Raw genomic sequence first — 25059 nt, 5'->3', positions numbered from 1 at the left:
AGCTCAAATGGTCACAAATTTCTTTGATCTATGGGAGAGTCTCACAGACGTACTGAATAAACTAAACTGGAAGACTCTTGAAGATAGACATATGCCATGCCAAGAATGCGTATTAACAAAATTTCAAGAACCAGCTTTACATAATGACTCTAGGAATATACTACAATCCCTTACATATCACTCATGAAGATAAGATTAGAATAATTATGATATGCACAGAGGCATTCAAACAATCATTCTTCCTGTGCTCTATACATAAATGGAATGGGAAGAAATCACAATAACTGGTACAATGGGATATACCCTCTGCCATGCAACTCATGGTGGTTTGCAGAGTATATATGTAGATAGATGCAAATCCTGCTGGAAAAGTGTGTTTAAAGTGAAATTTTTTCGTCCTGTAATTTAAATGAAAAGTACTGCAATGAAATTACACAATGGAATGATAAGTATCCCTTGTATTTATACTGTAGTGCTGGGTAGATTAAAAAGTAGCTTTTCATAATCATCAGATGACTAGTGGAGTTTCCTAACCTTCACTGATTATTACTATATTATAATTTATTAGTTTATAGGTGCTTTTTTGTATCTTGTTTTCACTATTTTTTTACGGTGGAGCTGAAAGAATTTAAACAGCAGAGATTTGCCATACAGAATATTTGTATGTACCATAAGTATTCATCTTCAGGGCAACAACAGAATACCCAGTCAGTAAGGCAGATGACAAGACCAGTTAATGTATGTATAAACCTGCATCCAGTGTCATAATTTATGAGGCATCCACACTGTGTGGAGGGAATAGGTATGAACCATTGTAAGGTATACTATTATACTTGTTTATCACCTCCGCAGTTGTTAAACAGTCTGCTGTGAAAGAAATTAAGTCACTGGCAGAAAGATGCAAGCTCAGAGCATTCTGCTGTGATCAATTGGCATATAATGGGTCTATGTTGTGTGAAGGGTGCAGAGGTGTTGACACTGTTCATCCACCATTGAGCAATTCTTTTACAGGTAGAATTTTAGTCTGGGTTACAATCTCACATAGTGGAAGTTTAGCATCAAGGATCAGTGATGTATAGATAGTCTCAGCAGATTCCTGAACTGTCTGCTCATCTGTGCTGTTGCAGTAAACCTTGATAATTCTCTTATGAATAATGTGATAGCCTAGTGATGTCATTCATATGCAAACAGTGGCTATGTTAATGACAAATTGCACTGACTGGGTGGTGCTACATAGAATCTCAGAACTATGTTCAGATTGGAGAACCTGTTGTATTTCAGGTTCTCTATGTCTTAAGCATACTGCAAGTTGAAAAGCTCTTCAGCATCAGAACTTTTCACTTGCACTGACAAAGTATCAGCAGCAGTTGTACTGTAATCATAATGAGTGGTTGGTACTTGTCATCCTTCATGTATTTGTTGACTGAATGACAGTTTTGCTTAAGTATGACTTATTTCAGAAATTACTTGCAGTGATTCATGTTGGTTGTTCCATGTTTCAATAACAACTAATTGTTATTCTGTGTTGGCAGAAGCTGGAATCGGGCTAACACAAGTATACATTCACCAGTTTCATTTTCAATGGTTTTTTGAGCTCACTTTTTTGGTCATTGAGTATGGTTTTCGACCTAGTAGTCTTTCTTGATTTGGAACCTTTTGTTATTTGCAGGTTCCTTAGTCACCCTGTGAATGTTCACGTTTTTCAGTCAATGCTGTGTTGTTGTCTTTTCATTTGTGTGCCTCTCTTTAGAGGATAGTGCCAGTGACAGCAGTCTCAAGAAAAACATTTTCTAAGACCATAATTATAAACAAGCTGTGTTGCCTACTCTTAATATTCAGAGCATAACCACTGGAGATTCTCCAAAAATGTGAATGATCTCTGCTAAATGAGCTATTTTGATGCCAGTAAACTTAAGTGTTAAAGTGAAAAGTTTATATTAATCTCTCTGGTGTGTACTATATCTATGTCTTTGGTTGGTGTCATAAAATAAAATACATGTGTCTTATTATAGCAACTACATCATGCATATGCTTTATGTTGTGCCCCTTAGTTCTTTCTTGAAGTTTCTGCAATAGGTTATGGGCCCAGTACACGATTCAAGAAAGAAATTGGGTACTGCAATTTTACATTTCAGGATGCCAGAAATGTATTAGTGTGTGTTGTGTGCTATGCGCAGTTTGTATTGTATATACGTGAACAATTTCTGCACGTTTCTCTTGTGGAATTTTTGTGGTTGTAAATCTGAACTGTTTTATGGGACTGCAATGGATTTTCATGGCATAGAGAATCTGTTTGGGGCTGAAAATTGGACTATTTGGAAGTCTGCAGTATGAAATTTATCACGTGTGTCTGACGGTGCATACGAAGTGTGTGTTGGTGATGTAGAAAAACCGGTGGCTTTGCCAGTGGATGCAACATTGGCACAAACAGATGTGTTTAATGCTCCGCTAAAAACATGGCACAAAGCTGATCGTGCAGGGAGTCAGATTATTATTAGAACTGTAGAAGCAAAAGTCATGGCATTGTTGGTTGCATGTGAGAGCACATGAGATATGTGGGATAAGGTACATGCTGTGTTTGAACAGAAAACAAAGCAAGCTGCACATTCTGTTCTGTCAGAATTCTTCAATTTTTACATGAGTTCAGGCGATGTCATGGTGACACATCTCACTCGTTTTGAAAACTTCGTTCTTCAAATGTAGCAACTCAATGTGAAACCCTTATGAATCATCATTAATGGTGTGACTACTTGACACACTACCTGACAGTTATGAAAATCTGCGACAGCCATGGTTGGCAAGATCTGAAGATCAACAAACACTAAAACATGCACGTGTTAACTTCTGATGACAGTCGTTGTGCTTGCTGGAGGGAGAAACAAGACAAGGTAGTTGCTCTTTTCGCTACCAAAGCAAACATTAAAAATGCAGACAGCTTCACTATGAGGAATGTTGTTTCATCAAACAAATATCAAAAGCCTACAAACAAAAAGAAGCTCAAATGTTTCAGTTGTGGTGGATTTGGCCACATTAAAAAAATATGTCCAAATGTGAAAAACAAACAAAAAATCACCCACAACCAAAATTAAAGTGATTTGCCTGACCAGGCTTTCATAGGTGAAGTAATAAGTGCAGAATTGGATGAGGACTCATGGATCGCTGATTGTGGAGCAACGAATCACATGGCTAAGAAAATTGAGAAGTATACATCATTTACTAAGTTTGCAACACCACTGCAGATATGCATGGGTGATGATTCAACTATGAACGCACTAGGAAAAGGGACTAAGTATTTTGAAGCTTTTGTTGATGGAAAATGGAAGTTATGCCATATGGATAAAGTTTTATATACTCCAGAAGGGTGAAGAACTCTCTTTTCTGTATCATCTGCTATGAACCACCGATTAGACTTTTATTCATCAAAAGACAAGTGTGAGTTCCTAAACAATGGCATTGTAAAAGTGTGTGCCATACATAGTGGCAACTTATTAAAGATGTTGATTCAAGTGACAAAACAAATTCAGCCTTGTGATCCTGAGGTAAATCTTGTGTCAAAGGACTCTCTGCAAATTTGGTATGAACACTTGGGTCATCAAAACAAACATAATGTCCAACAATTCTTGAAGCAGCATTTTGTTGAAGTTGAAAACTTTGGCGAAGAATTTTGTGAGCAATGTGTTAAGGGGAAGCGGCATTGCAGCAGTTTTCACTTATGACAGCAGTATGCCACACAACGTGGAGAAGTGATTCATGCTGATCTGTGTGGATCTATGGAGTGTAAATCACTGGGAAGAGCAGAATATTTTCTTTGCTTCTCTTGTGACTTTTCAAGATTACACATGATATACTTTCTCAAGGAGAAGTCTGAGACTGCAGAGAAGATTGCAGAAATGGTGAGCAATGTGAAGAATTTTTGTGGTCAGCGACCAAAAGCATTTCAATGTGACAGTGGACAAGACTTTGATAATACTGAACTTAAATATTTGATGAAATTAAATGACATACAACTCGTCATCACAAATCCTTATACTCCAGAGCAGAATGGATGTGCTGAGCACACTAACAGAACAGTTGTAGAACTAGCTCGAACCATGTTGCTAGCTCAGAGCCTGCCAAAGTTTTTGTGGGCAGAAGCAGTAAACACAGCTGTTTATGTGTTAAACAGAACTGGTACAAGTCTTGTGCATGGCGAAACACCTTATGAGGTATTCACTGGAAAGACAATACAGCTAAATAAACTTCATGTTTTGGGGTGAAGTGTTCTGTTCATATTATGAAGGAAAAGTGAAAGAAAAGGGATCCAAAAGGAAAACCAGGAATCTTTGTTGGTTATTCTGATGGCATTTATGGCTTTCGAGTGTGGATTGAATCAGAAAAACGGTTTATTTGGAGTAAGGATGTTGTTTTTGAAGCTGAGAAAACTGGTAGGACAATGGTGTAACTCACAAGTGAAACAGGCAGTGAAGAAATGAAGAATAATGAAGATGCAAGTGTGTTTAAGGAACCTACAAAAGGAAATTCTAGTGAAAGAGAATTGAGAAATAGGCAACAACTGAAGAAACAAGAGCACCTTATTGAAATTATGCTGGCTGAAATAAATGAGCCAAAGAATTATACAGAGGCTATTAATTCTGTAGACCATGAACAATGGAGAAGAGTAATGGAGGAAGAAATAACTTCATTGAAATAAAATGCTACGTGGACTTTGGAACCTCTGCCACCAGACCGTAAGCCTATCACAAACCATTGGGTTTATAGAATTAAGTGTAAGGCTGATGGTAAAATTGATCGCTATAAAGCAAGACTAGTGGTTCGTGGATTTTGTCAACAAAAAGGTATTCACTATAATGAAACATTCAGTCCTGTTGCTAGATACAATACAGTTAGAGCAGTTGTGAGTGTTTCTGCTAGTGAGCAACTTCAATTGGCACAGGTTGATGTAAAATCTGTGTTTTTGAATGGCTTCGTAAAAGAAGAGATATATATGGAGCAGCCTGAGGGATTTAGTGATAGAACTGATTGGGTATGCAAACTTCATAAAAGTTTATACGGACTAAAAAAAATCTCCAAGGTGCTGGAACCAACAGTCCAAGGACTTCCTAATAAATCTCTGGCTTGTGGAAAGTAAGGCAGATCTGTGTTTGTTCTATCGAGAAAACTGCAATGACAAGTTGATGGTAGTTTTGTATGTTGATGATGGATTAATATCTGCAAGTAAGAAGAAGGATATTGAAGTTTTCCTAAAGGAAATTCAAGATGAGTTTAAAATTACTGTCGAGCTAGTAGAATATTTCTTAAATATTAATACTGTATGTCACGATAATGGATCAATAGAGATTAATCAAGAAATTTACGCTAAAGGTATTCTTCGACGGTTTAACACGACAGAGGCAAATCCTGTGTCAGCTCCAATTGAGCAGTATCTGCAGACAAATGAGTTAACCAGTGATAAACCAACTAATACTCCATATTGAGAAGCAGTTGGCTGTCTTACATATTTAGCTGTTGGTACAAGGTCTAATATAGCATTTTCAGTGAGCTATGTGTCAAAATTTTTAGAGAATCCCTGAGAAAATCACTGGTCTGTGGTAAAAAGAATCCTAAAGTATATAAAAGGTTCAATGTCATTGGGTATAAAATATGATGCTAGCCATGCAAACAGAACACTGGAGATATATACTGATGCTGATTATGCCAGTGATCCAGCAACCTGATGCTCAGATAGTGGAATGGTTGCAAGATTTTGTGGAGGAGCAGTTACCTGAGCTAGTAAGTGGTAAAATTGCATATCACTGTCAACAACAGAGTCAGAGTATGTGGCTGCTAGTGAAGGGGCAAGAGAAGGAATATGGCTATCTAAGCTCTATGAAGAAATTTCACCACTGGAGAGTGTTCCTGTTCTTCTTGTTGATAATGCAAGTGCTATTAAGCTGGCCAAAAGCTCTGAATTTTACAAGAGGTCAAAGCATATTGATGTTCACATGCACTAAATCCGTGAGAAGATTCACGAAGGCCACCTAGCCATTGAGTATGTACCGGGCAATCGGCAAGCTGTAGATATTCTCACCAAACCATTGCCACATGTCCAGCTTAAATAATTAAGATCATTAATTGGAATGTGTTAAGTACTGCAATTAGCAAGGTAAACATTTAGGGGAAGTGGTGAAGTGAAATGTTCATATTAATCTCCCTGCTGTGTACTATATCTGTGTCTTTGGTTGGTGTCATAAAATAAAATACATGTGTCCTGTTATAGCAACTATGTTGTGCATATGGTTTATGTTGTGCCCTTTAGTTCTTTCTTGAAGTTTCTGCAATATTAAGACAGAAAAATGGAAATAATTGTGACAGCTATTGATTTAAGATGTTTAGTCTACAGTTGTTGCATCAAAACACAAAGGTTCTTTCATGCAGAAATTGCAACTAAGCTCATCTTTTACGTTGTGACTTATCTGTCCTAGCCACCACTGGGGCAATAAGGAGAGACAAATACTGGAGCTCATTGTTAATTCTGGAGGTAACAGTGTCACCTGTAAAGTAAAAGCTGCCTTGGTTCACAGTTCCTCTCTCACTGAAGGTCAGATTTTTATCTGTTCTGTAAGAGAGCTACAAGTAGCCAGATTGAAAATCAGTAAGGAAAATTTCTCCAGCAAAAGTTGTCTCACAACTTCTAGTATTCCACAGTGTAAGGGTGAAAACTTGTGATACTGCACACTTGATAAAACCTCTTTCCACCTCTGCTGACAGTTTTGGTTTTTGTAAATACACAATTTGAGTTATGAAATACCAAATTTCCATATTACTTCAGTATGACACAGGACAGCAAGGAAACAAAGACCATTTTGAAGTAAAAATGAGTAATGACTTATTTATTCATGTCAATATTGCAGTGCTTATGTTACAAATACTTTAAGTCTTATTAAAATAAACATTCATTGTAAGTTCATTGTGAGTTCATTGTGGTAAGCTGTAATTCATTTGTATTAGTACAGTGGATATTTTACTAGGATTCTGAACACAACAGTAAACATAAAAGAGAAATTAATCATCAACAATATATTCTCTCACATTATCTAAAACAGAAACAATCTGAGAATGCTCAGGTAGTTCACTGATTCTACACCTGTAGACTCTGCTGCTTCTGAGCTAAAGATGTCATCAAGCCAGATTTGAAATGCATATTGGTCCAAAGAGGAATTTTCTTGATGGTTGTTTGATAAAGAGCACAAATGCTAAACATGTGAGGGAATAGGATTAGAATAATAAGTGCATTACAGTTGACTACCCAAACAAACTCCTGGTTCATTTTTATTGTGACATAAGCAGAGTGAGTTAATGTGTAGTTGCAACACTTGATGCAGTTTTGTTGATTATTTTCCTTACACTGTGACCAAAAGATGTCTCAGTTGTTGGCAACAAATGCCAGCTGTGATGGGCACTCCTCTTGGTAGAAGTTTCTAGTGCACAACACCATTTTTGAGCCACCAGATGTAAAGTATTATGTTTATGCTGCCCTATGCTCAAGCATATGTCTTTCATTAGGGGTCAGTCATTAATTTCTTCTTAAGAAGTTAATGTTAATGCATCATAACTCATCACCAGTAACAATATTTCTTTGGAATGCTCAATGAATGAACTGGTGATGTTCAGGCAAAATGCTCAATAGGTACCTGTTTGATTTTTTGCTTTGAATTAGAGCATTCAATACTCATACACCTGACTTATGAACATTGTCAACTGAAGGAAAATGTCTCATAAATGTTAAATGGCTGTGGTTCATCACATGTGTCAGACTTTGTAAATGTGGAAAATCATTCATGTCAGAACAATCTTTCTTGAAACAAGAAAATTCTTTTTTGACATGTTTTGCCCAAAGGTAGTCACCTCATACATAATACAAAGTCTCTGAGTTGCTTCTACTGGTTTCACCCCACTATTAAACCCAAAGCAAAAAATATGCTGCAAATATTAGTCCTTTTTCCACATGAAACACTATTTTAAAATGAGTGAATAAATTTTATAAGTTTCAAGTATGCAAAATCTGATGAGGAAACTACAAGACAAATACTAGAAATTCAATTAGAAAATGACATTTGACAAATACACCCATAGTGCCATGCAACATTCACCTCGTCGGACTGTGCCTGACATCAAGCAGCTTGTGACATGCAGCTTGTGACATGCAGCTGGTGGCTGGTGTACATTGTAGAATGAGGAAACTCTGGAGCATAAATTGTACTCACCTTCATGCAGCCATGAGCTGCTTTGTGGAATCATTTTTGGAAGCTTTTGCTATTACTGATGGGTTATAAAGTGAAGTGAATCATCTTTGAGGTTCAATCAGACTGTTACCTTTAGCAGGCAGCTACAATGCAGTTTAAAAAATAAAGCTACGGGTGGACTTGAATTTGCAACTGTGTGTCTGCATTGTGCGATGTTTACTGTTCAACCACAAGCTGATACCTCTTTTAAAGGTCAACATTCCCTCCAGGGACTTCTGCATTCTACAATGTTACCAGATTGTGCATAAGGCTGGATTTAAAATTTTGAAACTTAAACAGTTTTATTGGTGCCTCAAGTGAATGGCTTGGTCTCTGTGCTGACTGACCAGCAGCCAGATATTATGTCTAAGGCTGAACAATATAGCTGAGTTAATCAAGAGATTCAATGCAGCATTTTTTATACTTAGATGTCTTCCATTGCATGGGTCTAAAGATGAAGGTACCACCCAGTTTCCATGATTTTAATGCGTACTGCCTTATGGAATTATCTTGTAAGGTGTTGCAGCAAAATTAGTTAATATACTAATTCAGAAAATGTGATAAATGAGATTTTTGAATAAAGTAGATAAATGGACATCTTGCAAAGGCCTATTCAAAAATGTGGAATTCTGACTCTTCACAATAAATTATCCCTTGCATACCAAAGAAGGAGTGGGGGTACTCTGTGCCCACCTTTTGAAAATATCATAATCTAGTCTGGTACTTCATATTTTTAAATTTTTGAAAAACATATTGTTTTTAATGATTTCTTATATCAGATTCTGTAACTGTTTTAAGCTTTTCTTGTGAATGTGACTTTTTTGCAACAAATGTCATATTCAAATTTTCAGGTTCAGGACTCTTCTTATACATCCATATAACTTTAGAATGTATGTTGTGAATGAGAATCCGCAACAAAAATGAAATTTGTATTTTTTAAAAAATTTTATGGTGGTAATAAAGTACCCCTCCACTCAGTGCAATCATTAATGCACTGGTATTACTAAGATTGTGCTATAAGATATTTTCAGGTTCTGTACTTTACTTATACATCAGTACCTACTTAAAAAGTATGTTGTTAATAAAGTTGAAACACATCCCTTAATTCTATTTGTAGCTGATAATAAAAATCAATTTCAGATAAACTATAAAGCATAAACCACAATACAAGATACAAAAATAAGGTATGTCAGTTGTCTCCATTATGTGTCGTTTAGGTTATTTTTACAATCAATTACACGGCTGCTAGTGCTACACCATTCCTCGAAACACACTGGACAGTCCACAGTGACGGACCTACAGATCAGACAGCTTCATCCACAGCATGGTGGTAGGCATGTCCAAAAATGATAGTTTCTTTCTAAAATTCTTTCATATCAGCATGTCAACTCAGCTTACTGCACTAATTCCATATATCAAACTGGCATATGCACACAAGTTCACTGCCATGTCTTCGTCCTTGGTGGAGGGACAAATAACTACCTAGTAATGGTTCTACTCTGACTACAGCACTCCAGAGGCATCAGTGCATTCTTTTAAGTGGTAACAACAATTTCTTTGTAAATTTCATGTATCTTTCATAGTGTAAAATCCATGGATATATATTGCCCAGTCACATTAATATATAAGCTTGAATAACTACCTTTTGCAGTGCAGATTGCTGCAAGACATGCAGGAAGAAAGTCAACAGAGTTCTGGAAGAGATGCGGAGCCATGGCAACTCCAGTGCCATGGTCATTTGCAATAGGTTTCTCAGTTGAGGATCCATGTTGCAAACAGCCTGATCGAAGTGGTCCCACAGATTCTTGAATGGAATTAAATCTGAGGAGTTTGGTGGCAGAGGAGTACAGTAAACTCATTCTCATGCTCGAGCTGTGTCACACATTGTATTCTCCTGCGGATAGATGCCATCACGCCATTGAAAAACACACTGTGTGTGGGGGTGGACGTGGTCCCCCACAGATAGTTGAATACTTGTGATGATCCACTGTGCCATTCAGAATGATGAGATCATCCAGAAAATGCCATGAAAACATTCCCCAGACCCTAATGCAAAGTTAAATGTTAACAATAATAAAATTGTATCTAAAAACAAAGATGATGTGACTTACCAAACGAAAGCGCTGGCAGGTCGATAGACACACAAACAAACACAAACATACACACAAAATTCAAGCTTTCGCAACAAACTGTTGCCTCATCAGGAAAGAGGGAAGGAGAGGGAAAGACGAAAGGATGTGGGTTTTAAGGCAGAGGGTAAGGAGTCATTCCAATCCCGGGAGCGGAAAGACTTACCTTAGGGGGAAAAAGGACGGGTATATACTCGCACACACACACATATCCATCCACACGTATACAGACACAAGCAGACATATTTAAAGACCAAATATGTCTGCTTGTGTCTGTATATGTGTGGATGGATATGTGTGTGTGTGCCAGTATATACCCGTCCTTTTTCCCCCTAAGGTAAGTCTTTCCGCTCCCGGGATTGGAATGACTCCTTACCCTCTCCCTTAAAACACACATCCTTTCGTCTTTCCCTCTCCTTCCCTCTTTCCTGATGAGGCAACAGTTTGTTGCACAAGCTTGAATTTCGTGTGTATGTTTGTGTTTGTTTGTGTGTCTATCGACCTGCCAGCACTTTCGTTCGGTAAGTCACATCATCTGTGTTTTTAGATATATTTTTCCCACGTGGAATGTTTCCCTCTATTGTATTTAAATGTATTCAGATGTGCTTGTCTGCTGCGCAGTGCCTCCTGTATGTGGTGAGTAACAGTCTATCCCATTTCATTGTTATTACTCCATCCTAGATTTTTCATTGTTAGAGTTTAATGTTAAATTCGAGACACTATCTTTTGAAGAGGACTCTGTATGAAGCACATTGACTCTTACTGTTTGAGAACTGGATTTAAATTTAGGATTAAATTACTTTATTTGAATATACAGTTGCTTTATGGGTTACCTTTTCATCTCTTCTGTTGTTTACCTTGTCCATCACTTGACTTCTAATTTCAATTTTGTCTGTACCATGGTTTTCTCCAGTGCTAAAAGAAAATTTGATTGCAGTTCCAAAGGTGAGATTGCTATTACTTCCTACTCGGAAGTAATGTGTTTCTAACATAGTCACTGGATTGTTGATGTGTCCTTGGCCAAACAGTTCAAGCTACAAAAAGAAGTGTCTGCATTATTAATTTTAACAGTGAGATTTTTCTGACATAATTATGCCAGTATGATGATTGCACAAGTGAATACAGCTTAAAGCAAGATTTAAGTTTTATGTTTTAACTGAACAACAATTATATCATCAGAGATTTAGCAAATACATTTCGTGCATGTAGCAGAGGTTATAAATATATCATAAAAAGGAAGAATAGTTCTCAGCATACAAGAAAGATAAATATGGACTGTACCAAGTCAAAACCATTAGCACTTTATCTTTTCTCATCTCTGAAAATTGTTTACCAAATCACTTATCAGCAACCAAAAGAAGAAAGATTATGAATTAATATCCCATAAAAATGGTGGTCACTGGAGATGGACCATAAAATCAGTTTGAACAGGGATAGGGGTAGAAAAGTAGCTGTATATATCTTTAAGGGTACCATTCTAATAATCACTTGAAGTGATTTTGGAAAACCAGAACAAACTTAAACTTGTTTGTATGATCAGATGGAATTCTAATCCCCTTGCATCCAAAATACGAATTGAATCAACAGTGTTTGTTATTTGTTAATTTTCATTTTTTTATTACTTTATGTTCTTTTTTCACATAATGAAGGTAACTTATGTACAGTGAAGAATCTCAGTTATAACAGATGAGCCAGATAGAGGTTAGGGACATTTATAATGTTGTAATACTGAGAAGTATGGATATACATCAGTTGGAACTAAAGTCAGAAGAATTCATATTGGTACACTTAAGGTGCTACAACAAGAAAATGCTCTATAGAAAATTATATTGATTTAAGGTGAGAGACATGTGGAGGTATAAATAAAACAATGGGGAAATACAATTTTTGCAATAATGAACGATAGTCACATGACTACTATCCAAATATGCATAGTTTTTTATTTTAAATACACTCCTGGAAATGGAAAAAAGAACACATTGACCCCGGTGTGTCAGACCCACCATACTTGCTCCGGACACTGCGAGAGGGCTGTACAAGCAATGATCACACGCACGGCACAGCGGACACACCAGGAACCGCGGTGTTGGCCGTCGAATGGCGCTAGCTGCGCAGCATTTGTGCACCGCTGCCGTCAGTGTCAGCCAGCTTGCCGTGGCATACGGAGCTCCATCGCAGTCTTTAACACTGGTAGCATGCCGCGACAGCGTGGACGTGAACCGTATGTGCAGTTGACAGACTTTGAGCGAGGGCGTATAGTGGGCATGCGGGAGGCCGGGTGGACCTACCGCCGAATTGCTCAACACGTGGGGCGTGAGGTCTCCACAGTACATCAATGTTGTCGCCAGTGGTCGGCGGAAGGTGCACGTGCCCGTCGACCTGGGACCAGACCGCAGCGACGCACGGATGCACCCCAAGACCGTAGGATCCTACGCAGTGCCGTAGGGGACCGCACCGCCACTTCCCAGCAAATTAGGGACACTGTTGCTCCTGGGGTATCGGCGAGGACCATTCGCAACCGTCTCCATGAAGCTGGGCTACGGTCCCGCACACCGTTAGGCCGTCTTCCGCTCACGCCCCAACATCGTGCAGCCCGCCTCCAGTGGTGTCGCGACAGGCGTGAATGGAGGGACGAATGGAGACGTCTCGTCTTCAGCGATGAGAGTCGCTTCTGCCTTGGTGCCAATGATGGTCGTATGCGTGTTTGACGCCGTGCAGGTGAGCGCCACAATCAGGACTGCATACGACCGAGGCACACAGGGCCAACACCCGGCATCATGGTGTGGGGAGCGATCTCCTACACTGGCCGTACACCACTGGTGATCGTCGAGGGGACACTGAATAGTGCACGGTACATCCAAACCGTCATCGAACCCATCGTTCTACCATTCCTAGACCGGCAAGGGAACTTGCTGTTCCAACAGGACAATGCACGTCCGCATGTATCCTGTGCCACCCAACGTGCTCTAGAAGGTGTAAGTCAACTACCCTGGCCAGCAAGATCTCCGGATCTGTCCCCCATGGAGCATGTTTGGGACTGGATGAAGCGTCGTCTCACGCGGTCTGCACGTCCAGCACGAACGCTGGTCCAACTGAGGCGCCAGGTGGAAATGGCATGGCAAGCCGTACCACAGGACTACATCCAGCATCTCTACGATCGTCTCCATGGGAGAATAGCAGCCTGCATTGCTGCGAAAGGTGGATATACACTGTACTAGTGCCGACATTGTGCATGCTCTGTTGCCTGTGTCTATGTGCCTGTGGTTCTGTCAGTGTGATCATGTGATGTATCTGACCCCAGGAATGTGTCAATAAAGTTTCCCATTCCTGGGACAATGAATTCACGGTGTTCTTATTTCAATTTCCAGGAGTGTATATTGTACTTTTCTTTTGAATACTGTGTGCCTAGACAATGATTTAAACTTCAAACAAAAATAATAATGAGTTACCAGTAGAGAATCATGTATGAAATTTTAAAGACTTAATAATGATGACTTCCAGGGTTGAATATAAATTTACGAGCTTCTGAAAATCACATCCAGAATTTTCGCCATTAAACCATCAAGTCTGTAAATATAAAAAGATAAATAAGTAAGATTTTCACGGAGAGGAAGAACAGATGGCTGTATAACAGTAAATAATACTGGATAAATAATTTGCAGTTAATTTGTTTGTGGCATCTTTGGCGCAGAGCTCCCTTATCTTTGATTCTGATCTCATTGAACTGCTTTTTCCTTTGACTCACTTGGCACACAACTTGTGTACTGCCATGTTTTGTTCTTCTTGCTCTGAGTCTAATAAACGCATCTACGATATTTAAGGAGTGCTACTACCAATCACTATTGCATGATAACCACATCATCGTTGTATGATTGCAAGTTATTTTGTACTTATCTCCATCATTAATGGACTTCATGTGATAGCCCACATTGTCTTGGGAACAATGGATCTACCAGTGTCTTTCGATGCTAGTGCCCCACATCCTATTAACTGTGCTTGTGAATATGAGTGGTCAAGTGTACCTAACGTGCGTTTGGTTAAAAGTGAACAATTATCTACACCCGGCCACTTAACCTTAACTGGCCCAACATGGCCACCATCAAGTGCAACAGCTCAACAATGTCACATCATGGACAGTACACGCCATCTAATGACATCATGGACGATCACCCAGTTAAATATGTCTCGGTCTACCCCTGAACTACGCACTCTCCTTCAGTTTGGTTTGATGTGCTGACAAAGTTCCAGAACTGTGATTCAAACATTCCTATGCATGGGGTTGCACTTTCTTATATGCACAGTGTCACTTATGCTATCATTCGTGACCTACACCACCTCTCACGGACAACTCCTCCATCACTGTCAGTTGGTGCACCTGCACCTTTGGTTCCAAGCCCTGCCGGCAGAGGCCAGCATGCTATCATTGGCACCTCAGCTGACAGTCAGGATCTGCCACCTAGTGGCCTACAGGAGGTACTGCCTGCAGCCTCCTGACAGCAGCTGACCTCACCTGAACAGCAGCCCGAGCAGCTCCCACCCCCGACGCAGCCAGCTGCAGCCCGCTCTCTCTCCACACTGCCTCGCCTCCCAGCCTACCCACTGTGCTGGTACCATGCTACTTACAGGGATGCCACATACAACTGTCGCATGCCTTGCGCCTACCCAAACGATTCCGCCGGGCATGTTTAGGCGCCACGTCCCACCACATTCCTTCACAGCGCCTATGTTCTGATGCTGCACCACTCACTTCAGCAGTGTGATGCCTCCACTCCACTGACTTGTCATCGGGCACTTGATTTCTCTTCGACACTGGCGCCAACGTCAGTGTTATCCTGGTCAAGCACTCTGGCAACATACTTTCAGCTGCTAACCTCACTTTGATCGCTGAAAATCATTCTCCTATTGTGGTCCTTGGCTCCATTAAGATGCCGTGTTGCCTATCGCCAGTCCACATCTTCCCTTGGACTTTCCATGTCACCAATTTGGATGAACATGTGATCGGATTGTACATTCTACACCATTACACACTTTCATCAGACATGCAGGCCGCTGCACTCCGCCACGCATCTGGTTCTACTGTTCTGTGCTCAAACAAGTTCAGCATGACTTCACTACCCGCCTCCTTGGCTACACTTTCCACGTGTGCATCTCTGCTCGAGCGCATTACTCCACACCCAGAATGATGCATTACGCAACCACATTGCCTCTGATTCCGCTGAATTGTCGTACACATTGCCTATCTGCAGAACCACAATGAGGTGACCCAGCACATGCCTCTACTGTGTGTTCTTACCAATCTGCTGTCATTTTCTCACAGCTATGGACAAATATATAAGATGCAGCTCCATGCTCTGCTCCTGAACCGCGTCTTACATCACTGACTTCAATCGACGCACTGCCTACGCCTCCCCGGTTTGGCAAGGTTAGTAAACTGACATTGCCTGTGGATCCCTTCCTGACCCCTCTTGCCAACCTCCCTTCATGAGTATTGGCCATCAGTAATGACACTTTTCACAGGATTCACACTACAGACAGCCCACCTGTACATTATAAGGCCAGTGCCTTAACGCTTCCAAACTTCTGTGCACCAAGGAAAGCATTCAGGATCTGTTGGCTTCAGGTGTGCTCCACCCCTCCAATAGCAACTCGTCTTCACCTATTCACCTTGTTCCTAAAAAGGATGGCACCTTACACATGTGTGGGGACTACAGGCCCCTTAATGTTTGCACCATTATCGATAACTACCCCATTCCTCACATCCAGGACTTCACACAATTACTACATGGTTCTAAGTTTTTCTCTGTTTTAAATTGTTCCAAGATGTACCATCAAATACCTATGCATCCGCTGGATATTCAGAAGACGGCCATCATCATGCCCTTCGGCCTATTTGAATACTGTTACATGCCTTATGGATTGAAAAATGCTGTGCAGACATGGCAGCGGTTCATTGATCCCATTTTGCTACCTCTGCCATTTGCTTATGCTCACTTAGATGATATACTCATCTTTTGCTCCTCTGGTGAGGAACATCAAGTTCACCTCGATGCAGTCTGTTCGGCCCTCACTGCCAATGGCGTGTTGATCAACCATGTTAAATCTCAACTCTGTTCCACATCTGTTATGGTCCTAGGCTATACTGTTTCTGTCGATGGCCTCCGACCAATGAGTTCTCGTGTCTAAACCCTACTTGATCTCCCTCTTCCTGAAGAGCCGTGAAGTCATATTTATTGTGTCACTGTTTTTACTCTGTAAATGAATACTTAGAACAGTAATCTTGCTGTTTGTGTTAAATTGAAAACATTGAGCAATATAATACATTAGGATACTATAGGCCTATGTTAATATATGTTAACAATATTAAATGATATTTTCCGACATCTGCAACACACTGTGTACCATCAGATCACATGGAATAAATAACTAAATAAATAAATAGATTACGCTCAGCTCTGTCGTTTTCTGGGTTTCGCAAACTTTTACTCCCGCCATATTCCTCAGGCTGCCTCTGTCCAATTGGCCCTCATGGATGCCCTCTCCAGCAAAAACACCACTGGGAAAGGGAAGTTGGACTGTACCAAACCTATGCTCAGTGCACTTGGTAACATTAAAAATGCCCTGGCCAAAGTTGTTACACTCGCCCACCCTGACCCTGAGGCCCGTGTTTCGATCATGACTGATGCCAGTGACTCAGCTGTGGGCGCTGTTTTACAACAGCACACCACCAACTCAACCCAACCGCTCCGCTTCTTTTCCAAGAAACTGAGTAAGAGCCAGTGTAAGAGGTCAGATTTTGATCATGAGCTTCTCACTGTGTACGAGGTGACTTAACACTTCTGTAGTGACCTTTCATGATCTACTCAGATTACAAACCTCTCGTGGATGTTATTCATAACCTGGCTAAGGACCTTCTGCTGAGGCGTTTCCATCATATGGACTACATCTGTCAGCACTCTTCCGATGCATGCTATATCCGCAGCATGGAGAATGTTGTGGCAGACTACCTATCCTGCTTCTGTGTGCTAACTGCACCACTGAACTTGGAAGAGCTCGCCCGACTTCAGGCTGAAGATGACGATATACAGTGATTAATTTCAGACAATGAGTCTTTGCTCTCTGCCCAACTCCACATCATACACGAGTTGATGACCCCGATGCTTTGCGACATCTCTATGGGCACACCCACCCCCTGGTCCCTACTGCTCTTTGGCACGAGATCTTTACTCCTTTTCCCACTGTAGCCCACCTGGGAACATAAACCACGATGAGGCTGGTTACTGAGCGCTTTGCCTGGTCCAGCGTGAAGCATAGCTGTCACACTCGGACCTGTGCGTGTGTACCTTGCCAGCGTAGCAAGGTCGGCAGGCATGCTCAACCTCCATTAGGCAAGTTCGATGTTCCGAGAGGACACCTTTGGCACGTCCACATCAATATCATTGGTCCCCACCCCCCTTCTGAGGGGTACAGATACACCTTATCAATCTTCAACCCTGTAACCCACTGGGTCGAAGCGGTCCCTCTTACCAATATCACGGCTGAAACCATTGCTCATTCTTTCATATCTGAGTGAGTCACATGATTTGGCTGTCCTCTTTCCCTCAGAACTGACAAGGGGTGACAGTTCGAGTCTGTCCTCTCTCCACAACTGTGTGAACTTTATGGTGTTGCTAAATTCCACACCCTGGCCTACCACCCGCAGGTGAATGGCCTGACTGCACGGTGGCACCGCAACCTCAAGACCGCACTTATGTGCAACAGCGGCTTATGGGGCTTGGGTCCTTCTGGGCATCCGCTCAGCACATAAAGAACACTTGAATGCATTGCTCGCTGAGATTCTATACAACGAGCCCCTCCTCCTTCCAGCAGAGTTTGTGGAGGACTCACCATTGGCCGATACTATAGATCTTCTGTCTCTGGTTGAACGGGTTCATGCACACATCGCATGCCTCCGCCCCTCCCTGCCACGCCCTCATTCCACCCCATCTGTGTTCGTCCACAAGGACCTTGCATCTTGTGAATTTGTGGTACTGTGTGATGACTCCGTGGGAGCGGCCTTGCAACCACCTTATTCGGGCCCTCATCAAGTGTTACATTGAGGTATGAACACATTCGTAATTCATCTACATAGACGACCACCGACCATGTCTGATAATCACCTCAAACTGGCGTGGTCACTCTCCGACCTGCCTTCTGACACTTCCGATCTGCCTTCCGTTACTGCCACTCTGCCTCCTGGTGCTTCTGACCTGACACTGACTGACGTCTCTCTGCCTATGCAGCAGTTGGTGGCATGCAACTGTTGCAGTGCTGTTTCTGATGTGCCTACTTCTCACACTGGCCACCATGTACAACTGCCGCGCTGGCACGATGGCTACAATTTCAAGTGATGAAGCTTCCCTCCGCTGTGCTCTGCACTACTGGGGTGGGGGTGGGGGTGGGGGGGGGGGGGGGGCTCTATGGCGTCTCTGGTGGAGAGCGTCCTATCTTTGACTCTGATCTCTTTGAACTACTTTGTTCTTTGACTCACTCAGTGTGCAACTTGTGCACTGCCATGTTTTGTTCTTCTTAAAAATGCATTTACGATATTTAAAGTGTGTCATTACCAGTCAGCATTATGTGATAACCACAAGTTAAAAAAGTAAAAATTGTATCAAAATGGTGATTATGTAAAGCTGAATAAAAAAAATATCAAACAGTTTCTACACCATTAAAAATGTTTTAGTTATCATAGGTGATATGAATCTGTTCACCAACATTAACGTCTTTGATTATTTTGAAGTAGTCCATAACATCTCTTCAAAAGTATTAGCAAAGTGAGGGGGAACCAACTTGTCTTTTTTTCCCCAACTTCAGAAGGTTGCTATGCTGCTACATTACAAGACCAACCACTTAACAAATTGCACACTCCTCATCAATATGCTAGTACACATATAGTGCTGGCTCATCATTACGTACATTGTCTCTATTTCAAACATGATTACAGTAGAAGCTCGGCTATCTGACCGTCAATTCGCTGACTCCTCAGGTTATCCTACCATGTGTCCAATTATCCATCTGTGCTCCATGCCAAACAGCGTGCCAGTGTTTTTACTCAGTTTTATCCCTCCCACAAGTGTCCATCTGAGTCACGCTCCTCAAGATTTCTGAGTTGTCATTAAGAAGTATAAGGGACTCCAAAAGACTAAAAATGGCTACAAATCAGAAAAGGAAATGTGTTGTGTGCACGATAAAACAGAAACTAAGTGAATTACTTTTGAATGCATTACGGGAGCAGCAGTGATCAATGTCTTATAAATAATTACTATTAAATACAGTCTTGATCACGATTTATTTAACAAGGTGACTGGTTTTGACCACTACTGTGGTCATCTTCAGACCTATAAGTTGTATACAAAGCTCTAATTAGAGGGCTACATACATTAAACAAAATACATAAAGTTGTAAAGCTATAAAACATTGAATTACCATTGAGTAGGAACCTCTTTCTGTTGGAGAATCACTACTGGAGAAACCAGTGCACATCTTACTATATATAATGGAGGCTCCACCCACTTCTGACTGCACGATGTCATTATTAACCAATGAGTTATAAGTCGAATTACAATTTAAAATCTCTTAGTTAAAAGAACATGGTCAAGAATTAGAAATAAATACACACTAAACTTAGCTTATTAAACAGCTATTGTCAATTAAGAAGCGTTAAAAATATTTAAATATGTAGGAAAATGAACTTCGGTTTGGCAGTACATGGGTTGCCCTCTCAAGGCCTGTCAGTGAACCATTTGGAACCACTGGTTGCTATGGTGAAATTAGATGCCGTTGCAAAGATGAAGCAGCAGGCTTTTTTCACTGAAGTTGTTGTAAAGTCGATAGTCGAACTAGTGGTTGCCATGGTGAGGACAACCACCAGTGCAAAGATGTGGCAGCAGGCTTCTTCCCAACGAAGTTTTTGCGAAGTAGAATGGCAAAGACTGTGGCGTCAGGCGATGTATTATTGAGCAGCAACTTGTCTTTATTGAAACGAAAAGAGTAAGCTACAATAATCTGTAGCTGACATGTATACTACATGCTGCCCAAATACGATACGAAGTAGTTGTCCGTATATATGAAATATTATCTATGAATTTGATATGTAGATTACATGTGCTTTTTTTTAAGGCATTGCTATTCCTCAAGTTATATGCCAGTCATATAAGCAAATAAAAATGAAAGAATTTAAAATTATAAAATTATGAGCCAGTGTCAAAAATAAAACGATGTGAATTAGCAATATGCAGTCTAAAAGCATAAAAGCAAAAATTCTAAAACAGATAGTCAATCATAAAATAATGTTGGGTAAAAGACTATTACAATGTAAAGATAAAATATTTGCTAGAAGTATACAAAGATGATGTGACTTACCAAATGAAAGGGCTGGCAGGTCGACAGACACACAAACACAAACATACACACAAAATTCAAGCTTTCGCAACAAACTGTTGCCTCATCAGGAAAGACGGAAGGAGAGGGAAAGACGAAAGGATGTGGGTTTTAAGGGAGAGGGTAAGGAGTCATTCCAATCCCGGGAGCAGAAAGACTTACCTTAGGGGGAAAACAGGACAGGTATACACTCGCACACACGCACATATCCATCAACACATATACCTTTTTAAGGTGAAAGGAACTGTTTGTGAACTAGAAATGGTGGATTTTATAGCGGCGGTAGTGTTGAAAGCAGTAAAAAAATTTTTTGGTTATGGTTTGGAAGTGGGTTACATATTATTAAGTATATATAGGTGGGATAAAATTGTATAGCAGATTACGGTAAAAAGGAGAAGGTGAATACAAGGTGAAACTACTGGCAAAAACAGAAAGAGAAAATAAGACGACAGAAAAGATTTCGAAATGCAACAGTGACAATAACAAACGTAATTGTTGGGTTCAAATTACTGATATCAATATAATAGAGGGAAACATTCCATGTGGGAAAAATATATGTAAAAACAAAGATGATGTGACTTAGCGAACGAAAGCGCTGGCAGGTCGATAGACACACAAACAAACACAAACACACACACAAAATTCAAGCTTTCGCAACAAACTGTTGCCTCATCAGGAAAGAGGGGAAGGAGAGGGAAAGACGAAAGGATGTGGGTTTTAAGGCAGAGGGTAAGGAGTCATTCCAATCCCGGGAGTGGAAAGACTTACCTTAGGGGGAAAAAAGGACAGGTATACACTCGCACACACGCACATATCCATCCACACATATGTGCATGTGTGCGAGTGTATACCTGTCCTTTTTTCCCCCTAAGGTAAGTCTTTCCGCTCCCGGGATTGGAATGACTCCTTACCCTCTCCCTTAAAACACACATCCTTTCGTCTTTCCCTCTCCTTCCCCTCTTTCCTGATGAGGCAACAGTTTGTTGCGAAAGCTTGAATTTTGTGTGTGTGTTTGTGTTTGTTTGTGTGTCTATCGACCTGCGAGTGCTTTCGTTCGGTAAGTCACATCATCTTTGTTTTTTTTTTTTAATATATAACCTTTTAAAACAAAGGACAGAAGAGTAAACATTCTAAAGCAGATCATCGAAAAGCTCAAAGAAATGTTTGTCTTTGAACTGAAGTTGTTCGTTTAAAACAGATAATGGATTACTTTTGTGAAATGAAAAAAATTCAATTTCTTCTAAGGTATTTAGCAGTGGTCCTTTTGGCACTGTATGTAATATTTTCAAATTGCTAGAAATGCTACCCTCAGAATGATTGTATCCATCAAGATGTTGACCAAATATTGATTTGATACATGCAGTACCAGTAGTATGTTCTTTGAAAGGTGTTAAAAAGTTACAGCCAGTTTGGCCAATATACTGTTTTTCACAGTCATTACATATTATTTTATAAATGCCTGACTTTTGGTATCTATTTGAGTCTCCAATTGTGTGTTTCAGTTTCATCTGTAGGGGGTTATTAGTTTTAAATGCTATTGTCACGCTTGTGTTCTTAAATAATTTATTTATTTTATCTGAGATAGGTCCCATGTATGTCATTTGTGTAAATCTCTTCTTGGAATTTATAACAGCGTCATTTTTTTCTTGTAATTTTTGATATAACAGATCAACTTGAAGGGAATTATAATTGTTAGCAACTGCTATCTGTTTTAATGTATCAATTTCCTTTTGGATTGCATCATGTTGGAGAGGTAATTTCAGTATCCTATGTATCATAGTTTTAAAAAATGCCATTTTGTATCTTAATGGATGGCATGATATAGCATTTATTATTACGTCGGTTGATGTGGGTTTTCTATAAATAGAAATATTATGTTTTCCATTCTTTCTGTGCCAAAACGACCACTGCTAAATACCTTAGAAGAAATTGAAATTTTTTCACTTTACAAAAGTAATCCATTATCTGTTTTAAACGAACAACTTCAGTTCAAAGACAAACATTTCTTTGAGCTTTTCGATGATCTGCTTTAGAATGTTTACTCTCTGTCCTTTGTTTTAAAAGATAAATATGTCTGCTTGTGTCTGTATATGTGTGGCTGGATATGTGTTTGTGTGTGAGTGTATACCCGTCCTTTTTTCCCCCTAAGGTAAATCTTTCTGCTCCCAGGATTGGAATGACTCCTTACCCTCTCCCTTAAAACCCACATCCTTTCGTCTTTCCCTCTCCTTCCCTCTTATATATATATTTTAGCAAATATTTTATCTTTACATTGTAATTGTATTTTACCAAACATTATTTTATGATTCACTATCTGTTTTAGAATTTTTGCTTTTATGCTTTTAGACTGCATATTGCTAATTCACATCGTTTTATTCTTGACACCGGCTCATAATTTTATAATTTTAAATTCTTTCATTTTTATTTGCTTATATGACTGGCATATAACTTGAGGAATAGCAATGCCTTAAAAAAAAGCACATGTAATCTACATATCAAATTCATAGATAATATTTCATATATACGGACAACTACTTCGTATTGTATTTGGGCAGCATGTAGTATACATGTCAGCTACAGATTATTGTAGCTTACTCTTATCGTTTCAATAAAGACAAGTTGCTGCTCAATAATACATCGTCTGACGCCACAGTCTTTGCCATTCTACTTCGCAAAAACTTCGTTGGAAAGAAGCCTGCTGCCACATCTTTGCACTGGCGGTTGTCCTCACCATGGCAACCACTAGTTCGACTATCGACTTTACAACAACTTCAGTGAAAAAAGCCTGCTGCTTCATCTTTGCAACGGCATCTAATTTCCCCATAGCAACCAGTGGTTCCAAATGGTTCACTGACAGGCCTTGAGAGGGCAACCCATGTACTGCCAAACCGAAGTTCATTTTCCTACATATTTAAATATTTTTAACGCTTCTTAATTGACAATAGCTGTTTAATAAGCTAAGTTTAGTGTGTATTTATTTCTAATTCTTGACAATGTTCTTCTAACTAAGAGATTTTAAATGATAATTCGACTTATAACTCATTGGTTAATAATGACATCATGCAGTCAGAAGTGGGTGGAGCCTCCATTATATATAGTAAGACGTGCACTGGTTTCTCCAGTAGTGATTCTCCAACAGAAAGAGGTTCCTAGTCAATGGTAATTCAACGTTTTATAGCTTTACAACTTTGTGTATTTTGTTTAATGTATGTAGCCCTCTAATTAGAGCTTTGTATACAACTTATAGGTCTGAAGGTGACCACAGTAGTGGTCAAAATCGGTCAACTTGTTAAATAAATCGTGATCAAGACTGTATTTAATAGTAATTATTTATAAGACATTGATCACTGCTGTTCCCGTAATGCATTCAAAAGTAATTCATTTATTGCCAAGTCAGGTATTGGGAGATTACAAGAAGTCTAGAGGGTTATGCACTAAAATTATGAAACTTAATTCCAAAATATCTTTTAACAAACAATGCCTAATGAATATTGTGATTCCTAATTATGTAAAAATTAGTTTTAATACCAGATCAAATATAGAAAAATTTTTACGACAGAAGAGTAGCATTCTGTGGATTAGATCTGAAATTAAAGATGCATATAAAGAAATGCATTAAATCTTGAAATGTAGAATTTACATTGAAAATTAGCAGTCAGTTGTCACCATTAATATTTTCACAGCTACTTAACTTTACAGATGACAAAATTAATGCAGTGCGAGAAACTATTCTTAATAAGCATAATAAGAAAATTGCAGCCCTTTTTAGTCACCAAAATGTGTGTTCACAAGATGTTTCACCAAATGTACATAACTTTTATCCAAGAGTAACCAATCTAACCAAAATTTCTTTTACTCCTGCTGAGACAACACTTTTAAACAAAGGCCTAAAATATAATTTAGCTCCACAATTGAGCAATGCAAAAATTAAATGTGTGATTGCTGATGTAAAGATTGCTGCAAAACATGCACAATTTAGGAGGTCTGAAATATGTGACATTGCACGTAAAACTAAGAATGTCATTACTAATGAAAAAGATAAAAATAAACATAATAATGAATTAAACCTTGTAAAGCAAATCAACCAGAAGTTAATAACTAATAAAGCTATTGCAATCAAGGTAGATAAAGGGAATACTCTAGTCATTGTTAGCGAAGATGATTATGTTTCTAAAACTTTACAATTTTTTAACGCTAATGGAATAACTGAGGTTAATAAAGACCCAACTTAAGATTTCAAACAAAAATTA

General features: G+C 39.6%; 1 protein-coding gene across 2 annotated transcripts in view; it reads right to left on the bottom strand.

The window, feature by feature from the left end:
- LOC126248043 (uncharacterized) overlaps positions 1-25059 on the bottom strand; it is a 706800-nt gene that overhangs the window by 114882 nt on the left and 566859 nt on the right. For both annotated transcript variants that reach the window (XM_049948671.1, XM_049948672.1), the window contains exon 18: positions 11224-11424. In XM_049948671.1, the coding sequence (XP_049804628.1) occupies positions 11224-11424 (201 nt within the window). The remainder of the gene's footprint in view (positions 1-11223; positions 11425-25059) is intronic.

This window comes from Schistocerca nitens, chromosome 3 (genome assembly GCF_023898315.1).
Source record: "Schistocerca nitens isolate TAMUIC-IGC-003100 chromosome 3, iqSchNite1.1, whole genome shotgun sequence".
Classification (NCBI taxonomy): Eukaryota; Metazoa; Arthropoda; class Insecta; order Orthoptera; family Acrididae; genus Schistocerca; species Schistocerca nitens.
Note: the sequence above shows the minus strand (reverse complement) of the source record. Positions and strands in the feature narration are given on the sequence as shown.